Here is a 22,972-nt window from a genome sequence, read left to right as displayed (position 1 = left end):
GTTGTGGATGTCAATCATCGGGGCATTTCTAGTGTCTGGTTTCCTGTGTTACCGCCCTTGGGCTGAGACAGTGAAGACGGGTGTGGGATTTTTTTTCGCTTTCCGACCAGGAATAGGTCAATAAAGGGTAAAGCGCTTGCAGAAATTTCACTAAGGTAAGAAATATATTTCGTCCCCTGTCAGTGTGAGGTTAATATTAAGACAGAAGGCATAAATGTAGAGGTTTGTGTAGCTCAGGGTTAAGTTAGCTGGCTAAGCGCTCGAGCGCTGATATCCGTATGAGCGTGAGCAGATGGGCCAACAGTTTACGATATTACAATTATCAAAAAAATATCAAATTATCTCATAATTATAGCACACTGAGCCTATTATATATACTCATTTATATATTAAACCAGATGCACGATTAAAACGAATTAACACATGTTTACTGATTTATATCGAGGTGAGTCCATATGTGATATAGTAAATCATACATGTAACGTTACTGTCAAAACTACATAGATTTGATTCAGTCATAGCTGAATTACAGTATCGCTGGGCTACATCTCACAATGCGTATTAATACATTATTTACGATTTACTGGATTAGACATTTCGATCGTTATCAAAAATGCGCTGTGTGTAAATGAAGTTTTGTGTTATTGGCCATCTCTGTATGATTGTGATGATTTTATTGTACACATTTTTCTTTTTTACATATGTAACGTTACATTATTTAGTTGAATGTAAGTTCTGCATGGAGGTCCATTTAGAAGCATTGCAGACGCTGGTGCTGATGCTAATGCAGATCTCGCGGAGATCAGTTGTATGTTTAAAGTCAGCTGTAATAATCAAGTCAAGTCAAGTCAAGTCTGCTTTATTGTCAATTCTTCCACATGTACAGTACATACATACAGAGAATCGAAATTGCGTTACTCTCAGACCCCCGGTGCATACAGATAACACTAACATAAGAGCCTAAAAATCTAGATCAAATATAAAATATAAGATAAAAACTATACAATAAGGGAACGTAAAAAATGACATAATAGAAAAAATAAAATAAAAATAAGGTTGTTCTAAAAGCAGCGCAAGGCACATGGCAGATAGAGTGCAAACCAGTGAACAAACAGTGCAGATAAAAAGATTTTTAGTGCATAAAAAAATAGCTTATTCAGTCTGATTAAAAGTGACAAAGTGACAATTCTGTTACAAAGTGTAATCATTACTGTTATGATTATTATGCTGTCTCGCGCACATGGACGAGAACTGGAAAGAAAAGTTTTTTCCATTCCTGAAATGGCACATAAAAGAGCACTTCTCAAAACTTGTGCCTAGCACCTCCTTCATCTCGTAGCTGTGAGAGTGAGTTCTCGTTATAACGGGTGTGGTCTCCACCCGGGGCGTGACTCTGCTTGGCTTTACATAACTGACTCATGGGATTTAATGCACAATATGGTATAACGCAGTATAGAGCACTGTTGAGAAATGCGTTGTGTGTTAGAGAATGAAAACTTTTCCCAAACGAGCATGTTCTGTTTTCAGAGATGATGATGGATGGATGATCTATCTAGCACAGACTGGTACCGAAATTCAGCTCAATTCAGTTTTATTTCTGTAGCTCATTTCACAATGCACAACTGAGGTCAAATTTTAAAATAGATGAGATCTGACATGAGATGTAGCACTGCAACAGTGTGAAGGATCTGTGTTCTCCCTAGTTTGTCTAAGAACACCACCTGAAGGTTGGAAATTTGTTTGTAATGAGTTTTTTTTCCCTTCCTGAAATGGCACTTTAAAGAGCACTTGTCTCAAGTAATGGTTGCTATGTACCTCTTACACAATAAACATTTCAAAACCCACCCTCCATCTGGGTTCTATAAGCCACGGTCTCTATCTCTCAGAGGAAGTGGTGGATGAGAGAGTGAAGAGCTGAAGAAAATATTCTCGTTGTCACTTCAGCTAATTTTAGCTCTTTTTTTTTCTCCATTTCTAGATTAATGAAGCAGATCTCCTCAGTTGTATACACTACCTACCTTACTATAAGATCTACTCTAAATCTATCTATCTATGCTAACAAACATAATCTATATCTATATCTATCTATCTATCTATCTATCTCATATCTATATCTATGCTATCTATCTAGTCTATATAATCAAATATATAGTACTGTATATATATAAATATATATAATATATTTATAGGAGGGCTCCTCGATTATGGCAAAAATCATAATCATGATTATTTTGGTCAATATTGTCATCACGATTATTTAACACAATTATGAGGGGGCCATATGACCAAAACTTTATATGAGTGATTTATTTAAAGAAAGTGATTGGACATACCCGATTAGGCACGCACCTTGAGCTATTGAATATATATTTTCTGTAAATAAGTTGGCTATGACATCTTCACATTGTTTTTGGCAAGGGTTGCCCTGGTAAATTCACTACCAGCGGAATTTCAAACAAACAAAAAGTCGCTTTCAAAATTTAAAGAATCGCCTGCGAAAAATCGATTTTGAAAAGATTGTCAGTGAATTAAGGCTGTCAGCAATAAAAAGTCTCGGGTTGACAAATACCAATAACGAATAAAAAGTTACAAAACCCTGAAAAAAAACTGTGCTTTAATTTTTTTTTATGGGGAGTCTCAAGCAGTTTACAGCCTAGTACAGAACTGAATAAGCAACTGTAAAATAAAACAGCAAACTTGGCACTGTACGCACGTGCTGGAATATACTACTAATTCTTTACTGAATTGAAATCGTATTCGATTTTTTGCAATACTGAAAAAAAAAAAAAATCACAACTTTTTGTCATTTGGAGCTTCGGAGAAAAAAAATCACAACTTTTTGTCATTTGGAGCTTCGGAGCATTCGCTTATGTGTTTGTGTGTGTTGAGGTTGTGTGACCTTTTGCCCTGAGTCTTTTCATCCTTATTATGGATTTGTTCTGTAACACACTTACAGCAGACAGCAGAGGAAGTAGCAGTACTGGCTTCCTCAGTATTTTGTCTGTCTGTCGGATTAAGAGGTGTTGATACGGTTTGTCTGACGGACAGCTACAGAGAATACTAACATAACTATTTTACATTTTTTAAAGAGAATGAATGGTTCAAAACCTTGATGCTACCTTGTAGTGATTGGATGTTAGATTGTCAGAAGATCCCACCCCAGCACCTCTAAGATTATCTGGTTTTATCATAGTCCACACACAAGGGAAAAAACAAGCCACCATCATGTTTTGATTACTGCAGCAAAGTTTAGTATCTAGGGCTAGGGCTTTGTTAAGATCCCTAACACACACCACTAAATATGAGTACATTAGCAAGGACTATAGTTTTTATAGCTTCCCTCTATAGAACAATACGCTCTATCCATTTAAAGTGGGAAATCTCTTAAAAGGGAGTCATTTTTGTGATTCTTTGAAACATGCACAACTCTGAAACTCCTTTTCGTATTGGGACGTGTTCAGGAAAAGGAAAGAGGCTTGTGGTTAAGGATCTTGGCTGGTTGCAAGTTTGATCTAAGGGGCAGCCCAGTATCAGAAGAGCTATGAATTTGTTCCAGTTTTAGCACCATTTAACTCGTAAGCCACTTTATCGCCTGTTTTCTCCTGGTTTAACGGTTCCTTTGTCTTCTACAGTAACAAACATTGTGAGTAGGGAATCCTTCAAATCTGCTGCTAGTTCATAACTTCCTAAATACGGCTTTGGCTTGTGAAATTGGAAGTTAATGAGAACATTATGGTTCTTTACACGATGAGGGTCTTACTCATCTCACCTTACTGGATTTACCATGGGTTTTTCTTAGTCCTAGAGAAAGTCTAATTTGCTTAGCCATCGCTGTGATTTGTTATTAAGTTTGGCTCAATGTTCGGAGCGCTGGATTTAAAACTCTTCATGAAAAACACTGCTATTTTGCAGATGGATCGGCGCGCAGCTTGAGCTCTCTCTCAGGCCTTGGCACAAGCGCCGGTGAAAAAGAACTCCCTCCAACAGTAATACAGTATTTTATTCTCATGCAACAGTCCAATTTAGCACTTTTCTTCACCTTCACATTTACTATAAACTCTAAACATTGACTGCTGTGTTTACTGTGATTAGTCAGTCAGAATGGCTGAAGAAAATGAGCAGTAATCGAAACGAAGAAATGCTTTAATTGCAGGTTCTGCTGTAAATAAACTATAATCTTGTGCTGTGGTATTTCCCAGGGATTGTCATTACATACTTTGGCAACATCTAATTTGTCTTTAATATGCACTATTTTTGGTTGCCTAGTTGTGGGTCAAAAATGACAGTTTGTTCATGAATTGGCAAATAAATGACATCAGCTTTTCCTGGAGTATTTTTGGTTGCTGGAATTTCCTCGCGTTTTATGGGTCTGTTGGCTGACTTGAGCTGGAAGGGCTTGATTTAGGCTTCCCTGTATAAAACCGCAACCTTAAAGTCACAATTCGCAACCCAGAAATCAAGACTCCTTGTGTTCTGTCTAGCTGCTTTTGAGTATGTGAATGTTTAATCTGTGTGTGATTGACCTGACCTTAACCAGTGTTATTACAGTAAACACAGGCTTGCTAGTCCTTCATACAACACACCAATGAGTGGATTTTGAAAATATGTAGTTTTGTAGCCGTATACAGTACACTTACTGCAGCGATGGTGAGAGAGTGAAGTGTTGCACTCAGAATATAGCAGTGATGATTATGATTCATATATTTACTGAAACAATGCAGCTTGATGAAGTAGCTGTGGAATTTGGGGTTGGTGCAGTTCTGAAGGGAGTGAAGTTCAAAGGTCAAGGTATTTCCAGATGGGAATGATTGTAAAATCAAGTTCCAGTCTGAGGTTAAAGATCATAAAGGGGGAACATCTGTCCGATATCAAACAGAAGACTCTTTCTCATTGATTAGTGGAAAAATCAGCTTGTGTTTGTAAAGTTAGTTATGTAATGTTATTCTGTAAGTGCTTGTACTTGCTATTACAAGATATAGAGTAAATTTGCATTTTCATTTAGCCTTGTAATTTTTTTTTTTGTTAACGCATTGGTCGGAACAGAACAGGACTGTATGCACGTACACGTCCAAGTTTAGCCCCATGCTGTGGTCACACTGCTCTTTGAGCATGAAACATTTTTACCAGAACATAAAAATATTGTACTCCGCTTTACTGCAACACTGCAGTCCTAAGCCTAGTCCCAGACTAAAATGCTAAGCTTAGCTGTCTTAACTGAAAGCAATTTGCATCTTAAAATGTGTCAGTGCGATTGATTTGTATCAAGCTGCACACCAGTAATGTTTTTTTTTCTAAGGCTCATTTAAAAAAAAAAAAAGACTTAAATGTCCTAATTTAACTAACCACTAATTTTTGTGCCGAATATTTGTGTTGGTGTGAACAGGCCTTTATTCTAATGGCAGCACACTCTTCCATTTTTATTAAATATATATTTCATAGATGAATCAATAATATAATGTATTATAGGTTTTGCATTATTGCATTCTAAAATCTGTTAAAAATTTTTTGAAACTTATTTTGTAACGCAGGCACTGAAGTTTGCTACTGACAAGTTTGGTATATGCGTCACTAGGGCTGCACGATAAATATCGGCCGATAATTAATGTGCATCTCGTCAGTTAAGCCGGTTATCTAATCAGCGCTAAATTCCATCAGGTGCGTGATTTCACATAGAGCAGCTGTTACGACACAGAGCCGTTGTTAACTGACAAGCTGCGCAAATCCACGTTCAGCGTTAGAGAACCGGCTTTAATGACGAGATGCGCATTAATTAACACCCGATATTTATCGTGAACCCTTATGCGTCATATTTGTGTATGTATTTTTGACCAAAATTACCTTTGCAGGTACTTAAACTGGACTGCAGTCTCTCTGTGACGGACAGTGTGAATCATGGCTCTTCCGTTTAAGAAAGATCTGGAGAAGTATAAGGAGATCGATGAGGATGAGATTCTGAACAAGCTGTCGGAGGAGGAGCTCAAGCAGCTGGAGAGCGCTCTAGAAGAGATCGACCCTGAGGTGAGAAATTGTAAACTCACAGTTTACTCACATGATGGAGATTTACCAGATCACACTTGATCACACTGCTAGAACGAAGGGATCAGTTAATAAAGAGTTTGTTTACCCAAAAATGTAAAAATCTGTATGACTTACTTTCTTCTGTGGAACAAAAAAGTTGTATGTATTGCAAAAAGGCTTACACAAACCAGACGCAAACAATCACCATGTCATTCCTGGTAATTCACTGATAGCCAAGTGATGATGTAATTCCCAATGTTGTTATTGTGATGATGGGTGTGGTCATATATAATTTTGAACTGCAACGATAAAGTGTTGGTAAAGGAAAATCACTTGTTTTGCTGAACTGTTGAAAATTCCAAAATTTCCAAATCTGCCTTGAGGAGGTTCTGTTAAGACCTCTCATAAACAACTCTGTGTCTGTTTGTTTATGAGTAAACAGACCTCAAGTTTGCTCCCAAACACAAGAGGTTCCTTTTAAGCAAAAATATCTTAGCTGCTTTTCCTATTAAGCAACAATTTTGAAAACAGCCCAGTTTTGACATTCAGTGTTCAGGTTCACATCTGACTATCCTCATTACCAAGCAAATGCAAATATTAATAATTATTTACTTAAAAATTAAGCAATGAATTGGGTGTAACTTGGCATGAAGTTTGTGAGATATAAAAGTTTCATAGTATAACTGGGATCACATCTGTTCTGAATCCATTTTCCAGAATGCTTTGCTGCCAGCCGGCCTCAGGCAGAAGGACCAGACCGCAAAAGCCGCCACAGGTCCCTTTAACCGCGAAAAACTGCTGCAGTATCTGGAAAAGGAGGCTATGGACTATAAAGACAGAGAAGATTTCGTCCCCTTCTCCGGAGAGAAGAAAGGTAAGAAAGATATCCCTCTGATATTTGATAGAGCAGTAAACATTAACAGAAACACCACTAAAAAAATCTCATCTCTCATTCTGATGGGATGGAATGGGAGGAGGCGTAAAGGTCCAGGTATTGAAGATTAGCTACATTAATTTTTCCAATGAATTTCTTAGAATAAATCAGTAGGAATTTTAATAGTACAGCACAGTTTAGATAAATCAATTTGATTGAAGATTGAACAGTACCTTAATCAGGTACAGTAAATGCAATACACAAATATTCACACAATTCACACAAATATGGAAAAACATGTCACTTACTCATCCCCATGTTATTTCAGACCCTCATGACTTAATTTCCTTCCAGGAACACACTGGAAGTTTAGTAGAGTAGTTATAGTACAGTAGATAGTTGTTGTTTTTACAAATAAAGAAACAGTTGCCTAGGAGCTTCCTTAAAATGAAGCAGACTTATTTTTAAAATCAAATGCCAACCTTAATCAATTGAGACTCCAAAACCAACAACTCTACCATTGGAGAAAGAGCAATGGCCAACTTGGATCACATGTGCCTTGATAACCAATCACATAATAGCCTTGACATCATTGAATTGCTGGCAGAGTTGTATGCCAGTCGATCACTGTTTGTGGACACCATAGAAATGAATGAGACATGCCGTAGTTGTCGCAAAATTGTCAGTGATTTCTCTTATAAAACACGTTTTGTTCATCGTAAACTTCAAAAATAGATAAATCCTAAATGAATGTTTAATGGCGAACATGTTGAAGATTAGCTGACATGTCAATTCATTAAGTGATAAGTTGTTTCCTCACAAAAGCGATTTATACAGCATGAAGCCTCTTCTCCTTTGACATCCATTCCTGTTTTAGAACAGCTTTACCCTTATTTTTGCTAACCTTCCTGGACGCTTTTGTTAAGACACGTTCATGGTTCTTTATGTCCGTTTGGAGCTTGAATGTATATGTCACTGTACTTTTTCATTTATATGGAAAATAACAAGTCATGCAGGTTTGCTGAGTAAATAAATGACACTTTTTTTTTTTTTTTTTTTTTTTTTTTTTGGTGAACCTTTATTAGTAGACACAATGGCTGCATCCAAAATTGCATGTTCTCTGAGGGTTCTTGTTTTGAATAAGTACCTACTTTGCAAACTTCTGTTCTACATGGAATGAATGTAATCTGGACGTACTGCATACGTCATGTTGTTATTGTCATGTGACCTACTGCTTCACTGCCACTCGTCCTCTGTGGCCTCATGGGATAGTAAATTGTCTACTGGTAGGTTCAGTGATCAGAGGGTGGAGACAGGTAGGTTTAGGGATATGTAAGGTGGGAGGAGTTGGATCTGGATCCGACCTTGCCCCCTAGATCTTGTGTTCTGCAGTGAGGACCATCTCTGGTTTTGCGGAAGTTTTCAGAGCTTTTCTTGTAATTGTCACTCACTGCCCAGGCTGGGTATGAGCCTTTCATATCCTGCTGTGTGTGTGAGTGACGTCTGTTTCACACTGCAAGCGTGAACAGGGCATATTTTTTTTTCAGCGTGCATGTTAATCAATGAGTGCATTCACATCGGCAGCAGGAGCGTCGCGTAAGCAGCAGTGAAGGGGGGGGTTTCGGCACTGAGTCTATTTTTGCTGCATTGCTGACGCTCAATTAAAGTGAAAGCACACTTTTGATGGACAAAAATTATTTCACAGAAAAAGTGCTAAGATGCACAGAATAAGCATGTCTAGTGTGTTTTAACATAAATTGGAGTATGTCGGGAAAGAAAATGAAAAATGTTAAATATGTATAGAAGATTTGCGTATTTAAACTTTTATTTAATTATTCAGTTTGATTTCTTTTTGCCGGTGGGTCCCCAAACCCATCGCGTTGCCACCACCGAAAACTCACATGCATACATAGATAAGCAAATTATAACTTTTAAAACATTTTATTAAATTCACAACAAACAATTCATCTTGCTCAGGATCTTAAGTTAGATTGGAGTATATACACATAAGAAATTTGTAGAAAACTTATTTACAGCTTCTGCAATATTGTAATCTGTAGGTATTGCATTTGTGTTCACTAACCATTGATGTGGCAAACTTACGCCTTTTATTTATTTTCAGTTCTTCAGTTACAGAAACAGTGCTATATAGACACAATAAATAAACATGACATCTTCAACATTCGGCCTGATAAAAATATTATGAACGCTTGGCGTCTTCACCTACGGTTTGGTTAGAAACACACCTTTGTCATTTTTTTTTAAATGAATCTCTAACCTACATAAACAAATAATTAGGTTTGAAAGTATATTTACAGTGAAATGCACTAAACAAACACGTTTGAATTGAATTAACACCGTCTTACCTAATAAACATAATATTCTCACTTAACAATTAGCTAAAATAGAATGAATAACTATATTTTTCCAGATCTTCAGTAACATAAACGGACACAAGGCACAAATTACAAACAAGGACACAAGACGGACACAGACAAATCTTACTGACAGCTTCTAAGAAAAATATTAGGTATAAGCTTTAAATTATGATTGGCTAGAAACGTAAGGCCTAAAGGCCTAACATAAAGCATATCGACAGCTTCTGTAAGTAATATTATGGACACACACTATAACTTGGTTCAAATAAATAGCTCATATTTGGTGTTTTTCCGCGGATGCTGCTTGGCCATTTCTGTGGGTGCTCGAGCCCTGGAGATTGGCGCCTATGTAGGGCCCTATGAAATCCATTTTATTTTTTTCCAAATTCTGTGTATGTGATATGATGCTAGTTTTACTCAAATCAAAGGGTCAATAGCTTATGAAGTGACTCTCAGAGCAGTTCTGGAGATGTTGTTCATGTGTTAACGTCCTCATTTAGTGAGACGGCAGTCACTGAAATCACCGCGAGTGTCAGGTGGGCACATTATGTGTGTAAGTTAGTAGGCTAACGTTACATGAAACTGCGCGTCTGCACCATTCATTAACAGAAACACACAGAACACATATTTAAATTGACTTTTGCAGCTTAATATTTACAGATACTAGTCCATATAGCGATTTGATTTGTGTAATGACCTACTTTTGATTAATTCATTCAAAATTTGACAAATTCCGCAACATTCCGCGTTAAACCATGAATTCTGTTTTTATGACTGGATTCCACGATTCAGTCTGCGTTTTTTGCATCGTGGAAATCATATGGTCCTACCTGTGGCTAAAGGTATGGTATATTATAAAAAATAAAAATAAAACAGTTTAAACAGCACATTATATTTAAGTATGACTGAAACGACATAGGACCTGTTTTTGTTGTTTACCATTTACACGCGAATCCCCGTGTTAACATGCAAAACCCCATGTTAATAAATTTTCAAGACTTTAAAACTTTGAAGTTTATAACTGACTAACTTCTAAAAACAAATTAATAGTTGTCTTTGTAAAGAAATATGTTGCTTTGGAGCCGCTGCTGTGACGCTGTACATACGCTTCCAGTGTGAATACTCTCGCGCATATGCAGCTGCAGTGACGCTGTAGTTACACTCACGCTTGCGGTGTGAAACAGTGAAGCTGCCGCGAAGCTCACGCTTGGGGTGTGAAACGGGCGTGAGAGTGCTGTATCAGCTCCTGTAGTGGTTTAGACACTGCTGTCTCTGCAGGTATGATTAATTAATACAATCTGTTCTTACATAACCATACATACACTGCGGCTCGAATGCTCCATATCTGTCTGCGTGTGTGGGATTGCCTGTGTGTATGCAGGTGTTGGCTCGGGGTGTGAATGCCCCACCCAGTATATACTGTACACACTGATTTTAGTCTACTGAAGTTGCTGAGGAACACATGCTGATGCACAGCTTATTGATGCAGATCATGTTTGGAGGAAGAAGATCTTTAATAATGAATAATAATAATAATAATTCATTATATTTATATAGCGCTTTACATTGTGAGGGGGGATCTCCTCATCCACCACCAGTGTGCAGAATCCACCTGGATGATGCAACGGCAGCCATAGTGTGCCAGAACGCCCACCACACACTAGCTTATTGGTGGAGAGGAGACAATGATATTGTCTGACGGTACTGCTGAAAGCTTAGCTCTGTGTGTGCATGTTCAACAAAGCAAGGGCTGTTCAACAAAACGAATATCCGGTGTGATAAAATATTTAATTTGAATGAGTTACTGTCTGAATGAAATGCATCTGTTCAAACTGAAAAGAACATTTGCATACCGTCAACGTGACGTTTTTGCTTTTATATAGACTAAGCACCACCTACTGTCGGAGAGTGAATCTGCATTTTCATTAGGCCTGTCTGGAGTTTTTAACACATTTGTCTGAACAGATAAACTGCATGCGGAAATCAAACCAAGTTTTCCTGCCAAACATTCATGTTGGTGTGAACAGGCCTTTTTTTGGATGTAGTTTGTGGACTGAAATTTTCCCACAAAGTTAGCTAAATCTGACAAAAACTCCCATTAGGCACATCCTCAAGTGCAAAGATTTAAGGTAAGTCTGTAGTTATTATTAGCTTTGTTCTAAAAAAAAAAAAAAAAAAAAAAAAAAAAAAAGACTATAGATGTCTGTTATGTCCTTATTTAGGCTTTACACATACACAGCAAGACCTTGCTGAAGGTCTTGTTGTGCCCTGCACACTTAAGTTGTTTGTTCTTGCTAGGCGATGTGTAATCACATCCTGTTGTCTCCTAACTTGGCAGATCACATCAATTGATCCCATATTGATGGCATGCAAGATGTAAGCCTGTTTTAAGAGTTTGATATCACTTTCATGTCATCACCCATGCTATAATTTCAGAAGTATCAAAATAATGAAAATGTGTGTCTAAAATATGTACCTTATTGGGAAATAACAGCCATAGTTTGTAAGATAAATTTGATTCAGCAGTTATAATAGACACATAAGAGATGCGGTCAATATGAAAAGCTTAATAGTGTAATGGCAAACTAATAATAACCAAATTACGTTTTAAATAAATACTGATTACAATATTTGGATTATTAAAATAAATGACAATGTATGTCACGTTACAGTTATGTGTTGCATTTAATATCACTTAAGTTTGTTATTAATCATTCTAGACAGTTTCATCATAGATGTATGTTAATATGGCTATTTAGTTTAAGCTTTGTTATTGTTTTATTTATTAAACATTTATTAAACATTAAAATAATGTAGAACACCTGTATGAATGGCCTCCGAATGGTGTTGCTGTGTGTATTTTGTTTGTGAATTGTTATTCCTTCTATCAACAAATAGGTTCTACAGAAAATCAGAATTCCAGCAGAAAAACTCACATAACTTGGTAAACAAGTAAATCATACCTGTCTGGTCAGTAGTAACCTATGACTCACATGAGGACTGTTTTTGCTGATTGATTTAAGTGAGGACTTATTTCCAAATACAGGAGTCCATATAGATGTTATTTGTTGCATGTGGTCATTCTCACTAATTGATTTTAGAAAATTTAGCTTTATGAATGTTTCCAGGCATTTTCTGGACTGTCAGGAAAGTGAAACTCTACAGAAAGACACCTAAAGAGTGTCTTTAGAGAATATCTAATGTCTCTCTCCTGGGCGTGAGCTTCTCGTCTGTTAAACCCATTATCTCAAAAGGAATTAGGATTTCTCACACTCAGCATACATTAGCCTGTAATGGATTAATACACTCGGTTTTAGCATTAGTGTGAACAGTAGTGTGTGCATAAGTGTTGACAGTAGCCTCTTTTCCAGTTCTAAGAATGGTAAGGAATGGTTCAAGTTATATTTCCACTTGAGCTTAGTTCAGCACGTCACGATTACAAAAAATTCTCGGTCTGGAATTTTCAGTACTGTTGGAGAATGGTTTGGTCTGATGGTGGAAAAAAAACAGGGTTTCCGCGGGCCCTTAAAAAGTCTTAAATTTAGTTGTATCAAATTTAAAGGGTTAGTTCACCCAAAAAATTTAATTCTGTCTTTAATTACTCACCCTCAGATTTTAAAAATCTTGCAGATACCCTGGAAAAGTGGCTAATGAGTAAAATGGATTTATATTCATTTAGTTACAGCTCAGATTTCTCACACACCCTTGTTCTGTTAGTCACGGTTCATTTGCACTGTGTAATGTTCTTTAGATCACTGAATGCTATAGCTATACTGTACACAGAGACGCTTGAGTTATGATGAGACATTATAATGTCTCATCATAACTCAAGCGTCTCTGTGTACAGTAGAAACACAACAGTAGTTTAGAGTTGATTTTGTTTAGAAAGGATGCATTAAAATGATCAAAAGTGACTGTTAAGACTTTTACAACTGTTTTTAATAATGATAATTATAAGAAATGTTCTTGAGCAACAAAATTAGCATATTTTAGATTTTAGAAGGATCGTATGAGACTGAAGAGTAATGGCTGCTGAAAATTCATCCTTGCTATCACAAAAATAAATGAGGTTTTAAATGGTATTCATGATATTATTGTTTTAACTGTATTTTTCATCAAAAAAAAATGCAGCATTGGTGCAAATCTTACAGACCTTAAACTTTTGAACGGGATTTGTTATTAAATTAATTTGATTGTTTTGTGCCCTGTTTGAGAATTGCTTTTTTTAGTTTTTAAAAAATAATAAATCAGCACATCTCACAAAATACTGATTAAGTGGATTTGCAGTGTGTTTTGCAGTGTATTTTTTAACCTTGAAGGTGCATAAAATTTAATAAATGTAATTGTTTTCACAGCTTCTGGATTAAGATTTGCAAGCCTGGACTTTGAGAACATTTGTTTATTCTCAACTTCTGAGAACAAATCAGGAAACAGGAAGTGCTGGAATTCCTCTGGGATGAAGTCTAAATGGCCCTTAGCGACAGAAAGAGAATTTGAGAGATATGCATCTGTCAAGTGCTGCGTATCTCTTTATTTATACTTAGTTTATACGGTAATACAGTCAGGGTGGGTACACATGCCACAATAAGAGTTTGTAGCTGAGGCATCTTTTGATGCACTTCAGTGGCCAGAACTGTTATAATGTGAGTGCAATGGAAAATGCATTGTTGATACCCATGTGTCTTCTCTCTGATTTCCTCTATTTGCTCTGCTGTGCTGTTGAGGGCCTTTAGAGTGCAGCTGGCTATGACAGCCTGAGCAGAGAGACTCGTCGGTGGGGAGGACTCTGTGATTGGGTTGTGAAAGGACAGGAAGTAGTTAGGGAGGTGGAGGTCAGCCAAGATCAGCTCAGCGGCTCAGCTGAGCCCAAGAGACACACTGTGATGGGCCGAGCTCCTCTCTTCTAGTTCTGACTGGTTTTGTGTTGCAGGCTTTTCTCTGTACGACAGTGGTTTACATGAACAGAACAAAAATCAACCCTTAAATAAAGTGTTCCCTCTTTTCTCAGTGTGAGGTCTGCTTAACAAAGATGCTCCTTCAGAACCAGCACAGAACTGCTCTGTTCATATCTGCCCTTCAGAATCAGATTTCTGTTAAGTTTCTCTCATTGTGGAAATGGAACAAACCCCAAATTGAAGTTTAAAAAATTGTTGTAAATTTAAATTATAATTATCTGATAAGTGGTTTTTGATGTGAAACTTGCAGGTTTGAGCAGCCAGCACACTTAAGATTGTTCTCTGGTACTTTCACTTTGGCTCTTGCATTGCATTTGCGCTATGATTGCATCATCAAATATGCTCTGTCATTGTCCTGTACACTACTGTTTAAAAGTTTGGAGTTTTTAAAACATGTTTAAAGTAGGGCAGTAAAACAGTAATTAAAGCAATTTAATTTTCCTTGATAAAATGATAACAAGAGTTTTGTAAATGTTTGATATAATGTTTATGTGGCAAAAAGGAACGAAACAGCTCTGCCCATTTGAACTGCACCACAAGGAGCATTTATCCGCTCGACTCAAAGTTCAAATGGCACCGCAGCACAAGCTTACTAGAGCAGATGTGTTCATTTAGATGTTTACTCATGCGACCGACCACTAAACAGCGCTGTGAGATCCAGTGTGAAGCGCTTGAATTCAGCAAAAAAAACACAAATGTCCAGATGAAACAGCGCCGATAAACAGAAGAAACGCTGTGTGCATTGATACAGTCAGAAGGATTTTCAATCTACAAATTGCCATGATTTACCATGGATTAACTGTAGTAACACTAAATACACCATGGTATTGTGGCAGAAATGTGGGATGTATGGAATTTTATTATATTATTAATTTACAAATACCTAGAAAACATGTAGTTACAATTTTACTATGGTATTGAGGTGCTATATGTGTGGTTTTAACTGTGCTTATCATGATCTAAATGCATGCTTAGACCAATAGTTAATTTTTAATAAAATTCAAACAGTCATAATAATTCCATTTCACCATATAAATGAGCCTCACTCATTAGAACATGCAGAAACTAAGAAATTCATTTTTCTGTTTAGATATTTGTTTTATGTAAAAATGACAGAAAAATTGTAAAGAATTCAAAAATATGAAGTGTTTGTCATGTACTGATCATACAGAGTACTTTAAAACCACAGTCGATATCGGCTGATATGAAAATTTTTATTGTGGTAAATTTTTATCGCCCAGCCAGTTTAAAGTGTTTTTTTCCCCTTTCCCCTTCTAAAGAAGTCTTGTATGGTCTCCAAGGCTACATTTCTTTAATTAAAAATACAGTAAAAAATAATAATAATTTGACATTACTTTTAGTTTTTTAAAATGTAATTTATTCCTGTAATGGCAAAGCTGAATTTTCATCAGCCGTGACTCCAGACTTTAGTGTCACATGAGCCTTCAGAAATCATTCTAATATGCCGATTTGGTGTTTAAGAAACACTAACTATTATCAATATTGAAAACAGTTGTACTACTTGATCTTTTTGTGGAAACCGTGATACTTTTGTTTCTTCAGAATTCTTTGAATACAAAATTCAAAATAACAGCATTTATGTGAGGAACATGAACATTTACATGTTTTTACTGTCACTTTTAAAATTTTTATTAAAAATTGAATGCGTCCTTGCTCAAAAGTACTAATTTATTTAAAGAAAAAAAAAGAAAATCTTGCTGACACTAAGTTTTTTAACGGTAGTGTAGTTTAGGTTAATACAAAGTCTGTTGGTTTATAAATCTGGGCTTTTTTAAAAAAAAAAAAAAAAAGGTTTGATCCCAGATAGTGACCTCAGGTTACCGCAGACAAGCTGTGCTGCAAATGTTACACACTACGTCATACTGAATAACAGCATCTGTGTTATAACCAAACCCTGTTTTATTGTGTTGACATGAAGAGAACATAACAGTAGAGGAATACATGAGTATCCATTACTACAGCAGGGGAGAATTTGCTCATTTCCAGCATGAAGCGTCTTGTTAAAATAGTTGAGGGGTGATCTAACCGGCATCATTCGGTCCTGCTGTTTTCACTTCAGTGTTTATTTTTAGTATTTTTTTTTTGTTTTCTGTTGCATAAGAACACGTTTGTATTAACTCATGTTGTTCATTTTAATCGCAATGTATTGAATGCATTAACGTTGTGTGTGTGGTACATATGAAACTTAAAATTTACTTCTTGATCTGTCAGTGGAAATTAATGTGAGTTTTATTAAATATTTAATTGTCATTGAACACTGTGTGTGGTTGGGCAGATATCCTCTAAACACACGTGAATATTCATCTTTTTATGACAAATATACTCTGTAATACTCTTTTTAAAACACATCAGTCTCTACTTTCCACATCAGCTGCTCCACATTAGTTTTCTGCATACAGTGTTTCTTTTCCTTTTTTCTTCCTGGTTCACATTTATTTTTTGCACTGATAACATGTGTTTGGAATTCAGCCACACCTCAAACACAAAGCCTCTTCTTGCATCCAGATCAGTGAAAAAGGTCTTAGAACCTCAGCCTCAGTTAGACTCACTAAACTAAACAATAACCTGTGTTGTGCCTAACTAAAAGTGGTAAAATTGCTGTAACACACTGCATCTTTTAGTTTATTTGCTTTTCTTTTACTCATTACAGTGTGAGTGTTTCACAGTCACTGAATCCTGTAAAATGAAGAAGGATTAGGAAAAGACAAACTAATCATATGTTTGACATCAGCGGAAAGATACTCTAAACTGCCGTGTATTTCAAAATTTAATCACATCTCTGTGTAATGAGAAGTTTCTGAGCTGTCAGCTGCTATTAAAATGGCAGGAAACATTAATATTATTATTAGACAGAAAAGTCTAGAATCATGTAACGTCATGGACACTTAAAGGAATACTTCACCTATAAATTAAATGTGCCAAACCTTCTATTATTTTAGAGTTCAACGGTGCATGTTTACTTCTTCAGTGGCCTTGGTTCTGGAAGGATTTATTTATTTTCCTAATAGGGATTTTTTTTTTTTATAAAGTCTTTTAGAGTCATTAACAAAACCAAATACCTACAAGGCAAACCAAAACATTACAAACTTTGATTTGAAGCAAGAAATTATTTGAAAATTGGACAAAAAAACAAAGGTGCAAGACTGTGTACTTAAAGGTTGTTTTATTGCAAAAATACAATAAAAATGCATTGGAGTCGTTCCAAAGAGTTCTTTTGGCAAGGCTTACTTGCAAATAGTCTGATTGCAACTCTCTGATTGGTGGAGATTTCTCTGCAAAATCATAGGTATATGTATAATCATGTAGTTTTTACCAGGAATTTCTATGTCAAAAAGTAATTTAAAATAATGTGCACTTTCAGGTTCAACAAAAGCATTTACGATTGATTAACAACCTCATAGCTCACAGTAGGCCTGTCTTTTAAAGTTACCGTTCAAAATCAATTACCTTTCAAACCCCAGACTGATGCAGAACATCCCCTCTAGTTTTCCTTGGAAGAAAGAAATATACATGTTTGGAACAACATGAGGCTGAATGATGACAGAATGTTCATCTTTAAATGTCTCTCAATATCCAGCATGAGTTGGAATGTTTCATATTTGCTTCTAATGGGCTGAGGAGCAGAACTAATCTTGATGGACATAAAATAATGACTTTCCGGAAGTCTTTTTATTCTTTGTGAAATATTCAATTCAATTTGTGACATTGTTAGGTTTTACTGAAACAGAAGAACTGAATGCTTTCACTCTGTAGCAGAACATCTCTTCTCCTTCCCTTCACACCAACTCCGTATAAGAGAGATCAGCAGTCACATGTCCTGAATAAAGCGGTAGAGTGTGTTGTCCACTGTCCAGAGAGAATGAGCTCTTCACAAGACCACAGAACATAATACTAACCACACCATCATCAGTTCAAAAAAAATCCCAAAGCATCATTGGAGTCTAGATGAGGTCAACGTGTGTCGAGTTCATAAACACCAGCCATTCATAAAGCTGGACATCAGGTCTGACCACTACCCCTCTCTCTATGCCGAGGTCTTCAACAGCAATGTAGTCTTTTGACAGTTTACAGTGAAGTAAAGGACTATTCACTTTTCTTGTGATTTCATCATTTGGCTGGGCAGATAAGAACAATCAAGCTTTTATGTTGGTTGCATTTTGATTTATTCATTCTTGCAGTGACATTTCCACATGACACTTCCACGTGTTTTTTTATTTATTATTATTTATATTATTTAGCAAGGATAGATTAAATTGATCAAGACTTTTACATTATGAAAAAAATATATATATTAAAAAAAACGCTTTTTAATTAAACTTCCATTCATCAAGGAACTTCACAATTCCCATAAAAACATTAAGCAGTACAACCGTTTTCAATATTGAGACTAACAGTAAGTGTTTCTTGAGCATCAGTTCAGTTCAGATTTGCTGTCACTGGAATGAGATATATTTACTATTTATTGGTGTAATAATAATTTTTGCAATAGCACTGTTTTTATTGTATTTTTCATCAAATAAATGCATCCTTGGTGAGCATAAGAGACTTTTCAAAAGCATATAAAAAAAAAAAAACTACGTATTGACCTGAAACTTTTGAATGTTAGTCTAGGTTAAATCTTGTAGGTTGCAGGTTAAATATATTTGTGTGGAAGACGGCAAAAGAGTGTGTCAAAATAACTTAATACCTCACCATGTCCTGCGACATGAAATGCAAAACTATCTGAAACTTTTCTAAATGGCATATTTTAAAATTGTATTAATTGAGAGACAATGTTATTTTTAAAGTCATGAAAACCTTAATCTAATCATACATGTTTCCTATAGAAACAAATTACTTAATAATGTTTATTCCCATTTGTTAACTCAAGTCATTTAATCAGACGATCCATCGTTTCAGCAAGGCAACAAGCTGTCGTTTGCTGCTGATTTTTGTCTTTTCATCTGTCTTTTTGTCTTTTTGTTCTACAGGAAAGGCATGGATTCCCAAGCAGAAACCAATGGAGATCCATCAGGAGCAAGCCACGACCCTTGACCCAGAATTGGAAGAGGCACTTTCTAGCGCTACTGACACAGAACTGCATGACCTGGCAGGTAAAAACAGCTACAGAAACTCAGAGTGGTAATAGGAGATCAACAAGAGACGGAGAGAATGCTAAAATCACTATGTTTAGTTTTTATTGCTCTAAGCCTGAACGAACAGCTCTGTGCTATCTATTGTTCTGGTGTTTTCTATTACTCTCTCTGCGATCATTTTTCCCTCCTTGACTCTGGGGGTCTGAACGCCCACACTGCATCCATCACAGCTCCAGATTAAAACAGCAAACACATCCTCTCTCTCTCTAAACAGCCTCTTTCAGCACACTGCTTTAAGAGATTGTCCCTGGCTGGTTTCCCTCACAGCATGCTTCATTATAACCCTGATACACTTTATTCATTTCATGTGCTGAATGTGTTTTTTGGTCAGCTGTGCCGAAACACAGGAATGTGAATGTAGCTTCATGCAGTATAACCCCCATAACAATATAGTGAAAAGCTGCACATAAGCTTTAAACAGCATTTTTTTGTAAATGCACTGTGAATTACTGTACTTCTTTGTGTATATTGTAACAGTTCTTTATTGTGTTGTCCAGCTATTCTTGGAGTGAACACACTAGTGATGGGCTCGCAGAGTTACGACGCCACCAGTACAGATGGTTATAACAGTGAGTTGATTTGATCTTTCAGCAGATGTCATAGCTGTGTTGTCTTTTCAGTTCCTTATTTCTCAGAATATCAATTTATACTGTAAATGAGTTTTCATCTCATGCATTCGTGACACAGTGGAAGATCATTTGTGAATGTTGTGTCTGACATAGATGTTATTAAAGGAGAAAAGGTAAAGCCAGTTTTCGATGAGCCACCAAACCCTACAAACGTGGAGGAAACTCTGCAGCGGATAAAGTCCAATGATTCCTCACTGACTGAAGTCAATCTCAACAACATAAAGGTAATGAGATTCAGTTTAGTACACTCAAACCCTAGGAAATTTAATGGCCAAAGAAAAAGTGCATTTAAGTAATCTTGATATTTATGATGATAATTAATTTTATATTGCCAACAAAATATTACCAAATACAGTTTTTCTAAACTTCTGAAACTTCCTGATATTTGACAATCTGGGATTAACAAAAAATATTTAGGACTGGAAATACAGAGTATTTCATTTATTTATTTTTTGAACATTTTGAACAAACTCAATTTAAATATATTTATATTTGAATTATTTCTGTGTCACTAATTAAGTTAGTTACAGTGATCATGTGGCTCCTTTGTACAGACGGCCTGAATTTCTTGGTTCCACTAAAGCACAGGATGCTCTATGAAGCATTCTCAAATTATGTTGGAGAACATGATTATCAGGTTTTGTTCAGCTCAGTAAAGCTAAAGGTGGAGACACCAAATACTACAACACTCAAATTATGGTGATTTGTGAAACATGCAAACATTTTCACTAGAGGTCACAGACACTTTTGTTATTTGATTAATTATTCCAAAAAATATTATTATTATTATTATTATTATTATTATTATAATATAAAAAAATACATGTTAAATGACAAAGAATGTATCACGTCTTTTTGGAAATTTTGAAAATGGAAAATTTAGCTGATTAAAAACTTCTAAAAATCTTTTAAATATTTGCTATGAAATATTTTTTTCCATAAACAGACATACAAACCAGAACTAGAATAAATATCTTTTTCCTGAAAGCTCCTAACCCACCATTTTTACTTTTTAACTTTCCAATTATGGATTATTTCAGATATCTGTTTTTGGCTCTCGCTGGGATCTATGTTATTTGATTTATATAAATTAATATGATTCTATTATTAAAAAATAAAAAAACTTGCCCTTTTTCCTTGCACTCTAAAGCTCCTTAAAAAAAATAAAAAACCTACTTTTTCTAATCTTTTTATGGATTATTTCAGATATCTGTTTTTGGCTCTCGCTGGGATCTATGTTATTTGATTTATATAAATTAATATGATTATTATTTAAAAAAACTTGCTTTTACTTGCTGCATTCATTTACTGCTTGTTTTAGACTAAAAAAAAAAAAACCTAGCTTCTCTAATCTTTTTGTGTTCTGTCTGTTTTCTTTTTATTTATTATATAATAATAATAATTTTTAAAAACTTGCTACGTGCTGCATTAAGCTAGCTGAGACTTGTAATAGCACTTGCATATCATTGCTCTCTTGTTGATTTTGATTGCTTTCAATATCCTCATTTGTAAGTCGCTTTGGATAAAAGCGTCTGCTAAATGACTAAATGTAAATGCAAATATGATCTAAAATGACACTCATCGACTCTAAATTCATAAAAATGGAGAGTATGTTATAAAATCTCAGAATGAAGACCATGACAATGAGTTTAGTGACATACAGAAGCTGTTTAATTGTCGAACAACAAAACTAATTTTAATGTTTCCCTTCTCTTTTCTTCCAGAACATTCCAATCCCGACTCTAAAGGACTTTGCAAAAGCCATGGAGAGAAACACTCATGTGAAGAAGTTCAGTCTGGCTGCCACCAGGAGCAATGACCCTGTTGCCGTGGTAAGGGACACGATTCATTTCAGATGTTCATGTGTTCTGGGTTGAGATTGAACAAATTGCTGCTTTTTTGTGTCTGAAAAAAAAGAATCTTAAACTCTTGAATCATCTACAGTGAATTGATTATTTTATTGATTCTTCCATTCTTCCGTTTAAGTGTTTTTTCCAAACTGAGCATCTGCTGTTTTTCTATCATTGCTGGTGGTTTCAAATAAGCAGCATTTGTTAAACCTCTGAGAATTGTTGTATGCGCCGTTTTAAATGCATTCCACTCTAAATAGTAGATGATAGTGTCTTTACTTGTAACTGAACAGATACAAGATACAACTGAAGTAAAGACACTATCATATACTATTTAGAGTGGAATGCATTTAAAACGGCGCATACAACAACTGGTGATTTGTCTGTGTCAAGTAGGTTGTCTGTCTTCACTAAAGGTGAAAGGCAGCTTGAAGAGCAAAAGCTAAGATAAATATGGAAGAGATGTAGCTCTCTTGGCACGATGTTAAAGCTTTGTGTGTTTCTCTGCGTTCACTGCAGGCCTTCTCAGACATGCTACGAGAGAATAAGGCGCTAAAAAGTTTGAATCTGGAGTCTAATTTTATCACTGGCACAGGAGTTCATGCTCTGGTAGAAGCTCTGCGGGACAATGATACGCTCACAGAGATCAAGATTGACAACCAGGTACAGCACACAAATTCACCACAATGCTCATCTAAAACCAGCAAGCTTGTTGCAGATCAACTGGTCACATTAATACAGAAATCTGAGGCTAATATTAAGCAATTATTGTCACATGTACTTTCTTTTTAACAGCCTCATCAATGTGGCTTTTTTTTTTTTTTTTTCATTTTTTTTTTTTTTATTATTAATAGCTTAAAAAATAAATAAAAAATTAAAAATAAATGAAAAAGTAATAATAGACCTTTACATTGTTACAAAATATTTATATTTCAAATAAATGCTGTTCTTTCAACATTTTTTTTAATTCGTCAAAGAATCCTAAAAAAAAATTTCTTCATAAAAAATTAGTTTCCACAAAAATTTTAAGCAGGACAGCTAAGTTTGATTTTGATAATAATAATAACTATTTCCTAAGCACCAAATTTCTATATATTTCTGAAGGATCATGT

General features: G+C 35.6%; 1 protein-coding gene across 1 annotated transcript in view; it reads left to right on the top strand.

Annotated features, from left to right (window-relative positions):
* The window catches only part of LOC109110295 (tropomodulin-2-like), a 28,232-nt gene continuing 5,260 nt past the window's right edge, over nucleotides 1–22,972 (top strand). The window contains exons 1-8 of the mRNA XM_019123352.2: nucleotides 1–155; nucleotides 5,847–6,018; nucleotides 6,736–6,892; nucleotides 19,217–19,339; nucleotides 19,879–19,950; nucleotides 20,104–20,234; nucleotides 21,735–21,842; nucleotides 22,380–22,523. Of these exons, the coding sequence (XP_018978897.1) occupies nucleotides 5,893–6,018; nucleotides 6,736–6,892; nucleotides 19,217–19,339; nucleotides 19,879–19,950; nucleotides 20,104–20,234; nucleotides 21,735–21,842; nucleotides 22,380–22,523 (861 nt within the window). The 5' untranslated portion in view covers nucleotides 1–155; nucleotides 5,847–5,892. The remainder of the gene's footprint in view (nucleotides 156–5,846; nucleotides 6,019–6,735; nucleotides 6,893–19,216; nucleotides 19,340–19,878; nucleotides 19,951–20,103; nucleotides 20,235–21,734; nucleotides 21,843–22,379; nucleotides 22,524–22,972) is intronic.

This window comes from Cyprinus carpio, chromosome A18 (assembly GCF_018340385.1).
Source record: "Cyprinus carpio isolate SPL01 chromosome A18, ASM1834038v1, whole genome shotgun sequence".
NCBI lineage: Eukaryota > Metazoa > Chordata > Actinopteri > Cypriniformes > Cyprinidae > Cyprinus > Cyprinus carpio.
Note: the sequence above shows the minus strand (reverse complement) of the source record. Positions and strands in the feature narration are given on the sequence as shown.